This window comes from Quercus suber, unplaced genomic scaffold, assembly GCF_002906115.3.
Source record: "Quercus suber isolate HL8 unplaced genomic scaffold, Cork oak 2.0 scaffold_18, whole genome shotgun sequence".
NCBI lineage: Eukaryota > Viridiplantae > Streptophyta > Magnoliopsida > Fagales > Fagaceae > Quercus > Quercus suber.
Genome location: NW_027069483.1, coordinates 2,370,253 through 2,380,544, shown reverse-complemented (window position 1 = coordinate 2,380,544; position 10,292 = coordinate 2,370,253). Strand labels below are relative to the sequence as shown.

Below are 10,292 nucleotides of genomic sequence, written 5' to 3'. Positions count from 1 at the left end.
ATTAAAACCCTTTTTGGGTTAGGAGTTTAAGTGTTATTGGAATTCTTAGAGTCCTAGCCCATCTAAACAACCTTAATAAGTTTTAGTGGGTTTTAAATTTCAGCCCAAGTGGAATCAGTTTTAACGTGTAAGTAAGTTAGGGCTTCCTGCTGAAAGACAGAGAGAGAAACTGTGAGATTACAAAAGAAAAAAAAAATACTGCATCCGTGTGTTCAGGTATGCCTCTCTCACAAAGATCTATGGGATAATCTATTAAGCTAGTGTAGTATATTAGTCTTGCATGAACTTTTCCATGCGAACTCATGACTTAAGCTTTTAGATGATTTATTATTTGGGATTTACGTAGCTTAATTACTAGTGGTGCTGACTTTATGAAACCTGTAATCTATAACATGGTTTCGAGTTCCAAAATTTTTGTCAATACATGCTATAGAATACTAAGTCCTACGGTTAGAGATTTTATGGATGCTATATATTTATTTTGGGTTGATATGATCTACAAGCATATGATTATTTGGAAGCCAACTTGTACGGGGAGAATCAAATAACATAGAGATCTACATAATCAGCTCATTAGAATTGTTTACTAGGTACTGAGTTTTGGAGTACTTGATAAAGCAATTGAGTACTAAATTAGTTATAGTTTCAGAATAAGTAGTGATATACAAATTTTAAGAGTGAAATTTATATTTTTTTTATTGCTGCCTTAGTGTAACCATTCTTATCGAGTTGTCTTGTCCTTATTTAGGTTATAGTTGACATTGATTCAGTCAACTAAAGTGAAGCTTGGTTTAGCAACTAGAGGTAAGTGGACTTCAGAACATGACGTCTCTCAAGACGTGTATATTTATATATTTTTTTGATAAAAATATATTTATATATACATAATTGTAAAAGTGAAGTTTCAAAAACTTATAACATTGTCAATGCTTTATACATACTTGAATTTTATTATTTATTGTACATTACTTTGAAACTGTATATGTTAAGAATGACTCAAAACTATATTTTTGAGAAAGTATTTGTTATATGATATATGATTGGTATTAACAATATTGTAATAAAGTAAGAATGTTTTCAAACGGTCAGCAAAACAGTCTGCAACCTTTGCCAACACATGGTTAAGTGTTGGTCTTCGGCCGATGTAGTGTTATTGTAGTGTGGTGCAGTGATATCGTTTGCTCTTCGAAGTCAGTGTTATTGTTTGCTCTTTGGAGCCAGTGATGCCTCTTTGAGGTTAGTGTTATTATTCCACATGGGAATCACCCATCGAGTGTTTAGCAGCTTATGTCTTTGTATGGCTAATGTTTAATGTTTTCCATATCAAACTATTGTTTTATTGTTATTGACCATTACAAGTGGAAAAATTGTTTATTACTATATTAAATTGTTTCTACCTATCTAGTGTATTTTGGCCAATTAAAGTGGTTATTATTTTATTTAATGATTACAGTGTTATAGTCAAATGTTTTATTCTTGACAGTTTTATAGAATATATTATATTATTGTTAAAACTATTTGTAAATGTTTTGTAAAGATTATATTTTGTCAATGATACTATTATTTTGATTTGAAAGACATTCTCATGTTATGCAGTCTCTTATTGAGCTTCTAGCTCATCCCCCCCCCCCCCCCCCCCCCCTCTTTCTCCATTTCAGATTAGAACAATGGAATATCTTTTGGTGATAGATCATTGGAGCAATAGATTGAAGACTTCTTTTGGAGCTATGTTAATTGATGGACTGTTTTAGTATATTTTCTTAGGATAGTGAGTTTGTTTGTGGATATTTAATTACGCTTTGTTCCATTATATTAGTGCTGATTATTTATAAGACAGGTTATGCATCTAAATCCTTAGTATGGGTTTGGGGTGTTACACAATGGCTTTCTCTTGGGATCATATGTTATTTTTCTTATAATTTAGATAAATTGGAGCTGAACATCTGCTATAGGTCGTTTCTATAATAGGTCCTGCTATAAGTTGATTTTACAGATTCTGTGTGTCTTCCCATGATGCCAGAATTTCCAAGCTCTTAGTTAATAACCAGTCAATGATCTCACAAATCAAAGAATCATGATCACTTTTGTGCCAACTGTGCATATGTCATAACATAATAATAATATATGAAAGTATCTATAGGCCAAATTAATGTATGGCATATGATGGTAAACGTGTATTCACTGAACATTCATATGTCCAAAATAATCTTTATGAACTGTTCCTCAGAAAACTCCATTCTAGCAATAAAATTTTTAAGGAGTTGTTGAAAACAAGACCTTGAGATCACTGGTGGACAAATATATCACAACCAGTCCTACCCGGATGCCATTCCTGAAATCCATAAATGTAGGCACATGCTAGAAAGAGGATGCCGGGTTTGTTGAGGCCATCACTTGGGAGCAACCCTATCTTCTGTCTCAGTCATGGTTAGTTTCCCTTGCATCCAGCTCATCAGCATCTGTAGTGAAGCTTTAGGCTGATCCATTGGAACCATATGACCAGCATCATGGACCTATGTGTTGTGACATGGAACCAATTTGATTAAGTCAGAATACAAAGTGACACACACACTGAGAGAGAGAGAGAGAGAGAGAGAGAGAGAGAGAGAGAGAAACCTTGAGGAAAGTGAGAGGCCCATGGCTCTTTAGCAATCCTGCTTCTGCACCATCAACTACAAATGCAACAGTTGGGGATGCCCCAAACGTTTTTTGTCCTGACCATTCCATGGCATGAACCCACCTTGAATTCCCTGCCCAAAGAAAAAAGAAATTAATAGGATAGACTAAGAAAGACGAGTATATTCTTTGAGATGTTTATTTCAAGTTCCTCCTTTTGAGCCATAGAGGCTTACCCAGCCAGTTGCATATGAGATCATACTCCCCAGCATACACAAGCACCTTGATTCCATCCTCTAGAAGAGTAGGAATACCTACTTCAAGATTCCTCATCCAGTCAGTCAGCATGGCATCATATACATCACTACTGCATGAAACAAATTCTCTGTTCCCAACCCCTAGAGCATCCCTAACTGACTTCTGGTTCAGGAATGTCTCCATGCTCGAGAAATCATAACACAGATCCCCCTCACATTTCTTTCTAACATCATAGTACTGCAGATCAAAGATAAAACAAATTTCTCATCGAAGTTGAACATGCAATTTTGTTTCTTCACATCTGAACGCTTTCACAACAATTACAAAATCGTAGTTATTATATGCCATCTTACATTTATACCACCAGCAATGTTCATGATCTGATTGAATATGTCATTGCAAACCACATATGAATTTACACAATCATCTCCACCATCAGTGCCTGGCAAATGCAGCCCCATATGATTGATCAAGGATAGAGTAATTGCAAACTAATTAAAACTGCTTATAGGTCATAAACGTTAGAGAAATCAGTTCCTTCTTGAATGATATATATATATATATATATCTTCCCCATTAAAAATCTTTGAGAGTTTATGATGTTGTATGTATAAGGAAATAAGAATGAGAAGGAATTTGAAAATAAGAATAAGAATTACCACAGTTTTTTGCTGCCTGTTCACATGCTGGAAGCATCTTGTTAATACTATTGTAATCAGAACTTTTAATTAACCCCATATCCAGTGCATAATCAGGGTATGCTTTGTACTGGATTTCAGGATTGGTTAACCCATTACCAATAGCAAATCCCTGTTAAAGCATTTAGAGTTAAATATCTGATGAAGTGAGACTAGGCAACCAATGGTAGATTTAAGAGCTACCTTCAGGTTTATATTAATTCCTTCTTTTGCTTTGTTTCCTTGGTGAACCCGAGCAGCAAACGCTGGAATGTAGTGCCCAGCATATGATTCTCCAGTTATGTAGAAGTCATTTTTAGCAAATTGAGGATGCTCCTTGAAAAATGCCTGAGACAATGTAGAAAAGTTGGTGAATCTCAGAATCAGATCCTGACAAATTTTAATCACATGTAATCAAGCATGAATCCATGATTCTTGTTTCTTTTTTCATTGAAAAGCGCACATACAACACACATGGAAAACAAACAAACCTGCAAAAAGTCATACAAGTCATCGCTAACGCCACCTTCATCATGGCGAATGTCATGATCATCGGCAGTGTAACTGAAACCGGTTCCAACAGGCTGGTCCACAAACAGAAGGTTTGATGCCTGCCGAATGACAATAGAAACTGTATGACTAGTAGATGGAAAAATGAAATCGAGTAGTTTGACAAATATGTACATCAGGAAAGGATTTTAACAAAAAATTGAGCTTACTAAGTACAAAGCTGACCGTATAGATACTATACTGACATCAATTTACAGTTTTAATACTTAAAGAAGCAATTGATGTTGTTCTTGTCAGCCCACATAAAAGATCGTAAAGAAGTTTGTCAATCAACTCTGTCGAAAAATGGGACTGAACATTTGCAGCATATTCATGATTCTGATGAAAGCTTTATTATCAACATATAGTAGCAATTGCCAATGGTCTTTAGGTAGGGCAGTAAATAAATCAAGTTTTCTTATGAATAGCTTGGACTCAACTTGAGAAAAATCATGTTCATGCTAATTTATTTAACAAATGAGCCAACACTTTAAGCCTATCAACTATCAAATTGTTTATAAATAGCTTAGGTTCAATTTGAGAGAAGTTTGTTTATATTCGTTTATTTCGCAAGTGAGCCAAAACTTAAGTCTAAGGTTAGGCTTGTAGGCTTGATTATTAAATACGTTGATCTCAACAATAATATTATGTCATGAACATGAGGCTCAATTGAAATAAATATAATACTATACATTTATATGTAGACATATATAAAAATATACTTATATAGACTTGATATTGGATTATCCAAGTTTATAAATATGTTTTTATTATTTGTAATTGATTGGTTATATAAATTAATAAATAGTTCATTTTGAAGTAAAAATTATAAATAGTCTTTAATAATGTAATGTTGGTGACTCCAATTTTTATAAGTTCGCCATCAAAATTATTTTATCTTATTAAGTCAAAATAATTTTAAAGATACTTTATTATTAGTATAGATTTATGAAGGGGTAAAGTATTTTTGTCATAGTGTTTATTATATATGGAAAAAAGAGCAAGTTAACCAAGTAGTCGTAATTCGTAAACAAGCTCAAGCTTGTTTTACAAGAAAAGTAATCAAGCTCAAATATGTATTCTAGTTGTATGATGAGCTCTGGCTCAGCTTGTATTTGAAAGAAAATTAATCAACAATTTTGAACTTTCGAGACTTGATTTGACTTATTTATAGCCCTACCTCTATGCCTATTGGCCAATCCTCTTTCCCTTGTATGAGGAATGTTTAGGGACAAATTATCCAACCCTTTTACCTAGCAAAATGAGTGTGTGTGTGTGTGTGTGTGTATATATATATTTCTTATGTAGTTCCTACTTCGAGAAATTTATCAACGAAACATTTCATGATATGAGATTCTTGTTACTTGTAAGAAGACTAAATTGTATATTCTATTTACGCTGCAATGGAATATACCAGCTCATTCTCTAGTTTCTACTTTCTAGCTTTATTAATGAACTATATTTTCAATACCTTGTCCCAGCCATAGTCATTCCACACTAGAGACAAGTTGTTTGCAATGTGGAAAGGACCATTTTCATAGAACAATGCCAGTTCACTGCTACACCCTGGCCCTCCAGTCAACCATATGACAACAGGGTCGTTCTTGTTGTTTCTTGATTCAAAGAACAAATAAAACATCCTGCAAATAATAAACAGCCCACGAAATCATTGAAAAATAAAAGTATTAGAGCTGTATATATTCCCAGTATAATCACAACCAAACCAATTAAAAGCCAAGAAACTAATTTAGTTTGTTATATGGTCAACATTTTATGGCCTACCTTGCTGCTTTGGAATGTGGAAGCCCATAGTAACCAGCATGGTGACCAAGATCTGCAACTGAAGGGCCAGAGTAACCCAGAGAAGGGAAACTAAACGATTTCTCTACAATCATGGGGGCTGCAAATGAAGGGTCATGGGGGGCAATGTTGATGGAGTCTTTAGGGAACAAGTTGAGGCTTTTTATGAGCTTTTCTGCTTGCTGCTTTGGGAAGTAAGCAGCTGAAGATAAGTGAAGGTGGTTGTTTGCATATGTTGCCCATGAGAATTGTGAGATGAGAAGAAGCAAGAGAAAAGAGAGGGAGAGTTGAATGCAAGTTGATGCCATAGTAACAATGTATGAAAGGTTGAGGGTCTGCAATTGCTGTAGATTTATAGTGTTTGATATGAACAAACTTGGCTTATAAGGCTAAAAGAAAGTTGGAGTGGGAAATGTCTAAAGCTGAGAGAGAGAGAGAGAGATAACGGTCAATAGTTTATTGTTTTCTTATTCAAATTTTCTCTTCTGGCAAATTTTCAATCACTTCTTTTGGAAGGTAAGTCAATCCCATGTTACTTCTCCGTCTCCAATTAAAAAGGAGTTATTTCTCCCCCCTTTCTTTTCCTCTGTTTTTTTTTTTTTTTTAATCTTTATTTTTGTTGTCTAGTTCTAATAAATAAGCTGTATAACAATGAAAGATTGTCTTTTCTGTTGGAATTTAGGGTGATAAAGTTATGGACTTGCAAGCTCTCTCTTTTTTTTTTTTTTTTTATAGCTTTTTGTTAAAAACTTTATTTGCTTATTTTTTGAAAGTTAATAAAAGTATTGTTATTTTTAGATAAAGCCCTGCTTTAAAATATTGCACATAAGTAAATAAGTTAACAAACAAAAAAAAAAACTAATCCAAACGCATTGGATTAGTTCCTTCTACTAGAATTTAGATTCTAATTAACAGAGGATGGCATTGTTAGTTTCAATCTCATAGCAAAGTCAGAATCCAAATTAATAGAGAATATGCATATCGTATACCCTTCAAACTCTCATGTCCAAAATGTGATAATGGAGTATAAAAGTTAGATTGTTAAGAGAGACAAATAGCCCATCCTTGTACCACTGTTTTAATCGAACAATGGACAACAATTTTGCCTTCTAAGGTTGGTTAAGAATCTTAAGATTGCTCCATATGTTTATAAAAATCATATTGTTTTATGAGTACCTTTTTATTTTTATTAGGACAAAACTTAGATACAGTACGTTAAGTGTTGTTCTTTAAGTTCTCCTCTTAAGATTCAACCATGTGGCTACTTAACTAAAAAATACACTTCCGTCTCATGAGAAAAAATTCACATAACAGAATCTTAAAAATGAAACTTAAAGAACAACACCTAAGCACTACTTAAGTCTTGCTTTTTTTTTTTAATATAGATCCAAATCTTCCTCCCTTCCAAGGAGAAAAATAAAATTAGAAACATTGTTTTGCTGTGCAAGTAATCAGCCGGATTAAAAGGTTCACAATTATGAAAACGCGTATAAAGAGAGTGAAGGCCAGGTTGGAGCACTCTAGTATAGTAAAACAAGCCAAGGGATGGAGGCAATAGTCTTTGCGTGTAAGTAAGTCATCAGTGTCTTAAAAAGAAAACATGCAACTTTTGTGTACAAGAAAGAAAGTTTCATGGACCCAAATTGGACTATAGTTTGAAAACATTGCTCTCACTCGAGATCCGAAAGAGAATTGACAGACGAACATTCATGATCTTCCAATTCCAAGTGATAACTATGAAATCTACTTTACCACCCAGTATAGCAAATATACCACAAAAGAATTATTGGGTGAAGGTGATGCTTTTCTTTAATTTTATTTTCTAAATCTAGATTAGCAGATAAGTTATAAAATCAGTATTTTTTTTTTTTTTTTGTAAGCATAGATTTGTTCACTGTAACGTGTAGATTAAGATGAGAGGTTATCAATGGTTCATGAATCTAACTCTATAACGTGAAGACTAAGATGAGAGATTATCAATGGTTTATGATAATCTAACTTTATAAAAAGTAGTGTGAGTCTAAAAACATCAAGATGAGGCTATTGCATATTCTCAAAAAAAAAAAAAAAAAAAAAAAAAAAAAAAAAAAAAGATGAGGCTATTACAGAGTTCGTTTGGATTTTGCTTATTTTAAATATCTTATTTAGGTAGTTTTTATTAAAGTGTATAATTTTTGGTAACTTTTATATTAAATGTGAGACAAAAAAAAGTTAAAAGTTAGTCTTCCATAATATTAAAAATTAAGTTAGATTATTTGAAAAACAAAAGAGAGACAAAAGGCAGAAAGAAATAATAATAAAAAATGGAATAAATAATATACTTGGCTTGTTCATTGAAGATGCCATTGTGCACAATCTAGATTGCACTCCTATTATCACACTTTCGAGCTTAGGCTTGGATCAATTGGAATATCCAATTTTTTTAGGAGGCCCAATTGAGCGGTCAAGCATTGAGATATAACGGGTCTATAACTAAAAGTGAGTCTCCTCTCAAATAAGCTCGTTAAGAGCTTGATCAAATGTGAACAGGGGAGAAGTGCCAAAATAATGAGCTATGAACAGACTCAAAGTCATCATAGAGACCCATTATAAATTGATAAAGCCAAATTTACTCTTGGTACTTACACTACAAGAAAAAATATTTATTACAACAACAAAAAATCATTGCAATAACATCAAAGTCATTGCAATAGTTGATGCGAGTTGTTGCAATAAATTATTAGGTAACAAGTTTGTGCAACAAAAAATTTCATTGCAATAATCACTAGATATTTTAATGACAACTTTGATGCAATGATATATATGTTGTTGCAATAAACAATTTATTGCAACAATATATTCATTGTAATTAATAATTGTTTCATATTTGTCATTGCAATAAACTAAGGACCGTTATCTCTCAATCTCTCAACTTTAGACATTTTCCACTCCCCCTTTCTTTTAGCCTTATAAGCCAAGTTTGTTCATATCAAACACTATAAATCTACAGCAATTGCAGACACTCAAACTTTCAAACATTGTTACAATGGCATCAACTTGCATTCAACTCTCCCTCTCTTTTCTCTTGCTTCCTCTCATCTCACAATTCTCATGGGCAACATATGACATACATTGAAGAAATTTTTCCTAGATTTTGCCAAAAATAGTGTAACTATCCCCATTAAGAACTACCTGAATGTGTGACATAGGTAGATTCTTCTGGTGGCATGTAAGGAGTAAGGTGCTTGAACAGTAATGGTGAAGCTATTGATAAGAAAGAGTATTGGGAGTGAATGTTGAAAAAGAGGAGGATCATTTGCTACAAATAAATGACAATGGTTGGATGGCTCCACCTAAATTAAGAATGATGTAAGGGACAATACAAATTACAACATAGAACTACTACATTGATGTGTTACCAATCATTAAAGAAAAAAAAAATCCAAATTTTTATTTAGAGTCTGTTTGAATACCACTTATTTGCTGAAAACTGAAAACACTGCAACAAAATATTTTTTAAAGGCAAAAAATTATTCACAAATACTATTCATGCGTTTTTGTGCTTTGGCTGGTCCATGAATAGTGCCATGGGACCAGCCAAGAAAACACAAACACAACTTAAATGCATCTTCAGTGCTAGGCAAACACACACTTATTAGGTGGTTGAAACTCATTAATCAAATTCATTGCCACATTTTCCTCCAAAAAAAAAAATTGCCACATAAACATATAAATGTTATTTTGTAAAATTTATAGTAATTTTAGCAATTTTTAATTAAAAAAAAATCTTAGGTCCATTAAATTTCCTTTTACTAAATGACCCCAATGCCTTTTCACCCCAGATCATAGTGGGGTCAATAAGTGTAAATTAAATACATAAATTTTTAATATCTTACTCTCGAGCATTCTCATCAAGGGTGTTATAAATGCTAAAATGCTATTTTTAGCATTTATAACCCCAAAATCCTACTCCATCAAAGATGCCATATGCTAAAAAATTTGCCATCTTGCTACAATGCACTCTCATTTTTGAGGCCACACTATAGCAACATGCTATCACTTTTTTTTAATTTCTTTCTCTCTCTCTCTCTCCCGTGCTTGTCTCCTTCCCAAGTCTCTTCTCTCTCCTCTCTCACTTCTCCTCTGTCACACCATCTCACCCAAGCTTCTTCCTCTGTCACACCTCTCTCACTCTCGAGCATTCTCATCAAGGGTGTTATAAATGCTAAAATGCTACTTTTAGCAGTTATAACCCCAAAAACCTACTCCATCACAAGATGCCATATGCTAAAAAATATGCCATCTTGCTATAGTGCGCTCTCATTTTTGAGACCGCACTGTAGCAACATGCTATCATTTTTTATTAATTTCTTTCTCTCTCTCTCTCCCGCGCTTGTCTCCTTTCCAAGTCTC

At 33.4% G+C, this 10,292-nt stretch overlaps 1 protein-coding gene across 1 annotated transcript; it reads right to left on the bottom strand.

Moving 5' to 3' along the window:
- Nucleotides 1–2,082: 2,082 nt before the first annotated feature.
- LOC112023425 (serine carboxypeptidase-like) lies at nt 2,083–6,418 on the bottom strand. The gene is made up of 9 exons (XM_024056033.2): nt 5,883–6,418; nt 5,572–5,740; nt 4,043–4,162; nt 3,756–3,899; nt 3,534–3,684; nt 3,228–3,316; nt 2,853–3,111; nt 2,617–2,750; nt 2,083–2,513 (listed from the first exon to the last, which is right to left on the bottom strand). Exons 1-9 carry the CDS (start codon nt 6,206–6,208, stop codon nt 2,391–2,393), a joined length of 1,515 nt encoding a protein of 504 aa, XP_023911801.1. The 5' UTR covers nt 6,209–6,418; the 3' UTR covers nt 2,083–2,390.
- Between the last annotated feature and the right edge of the window lie 3,874 nt (nt 6,419–10,292).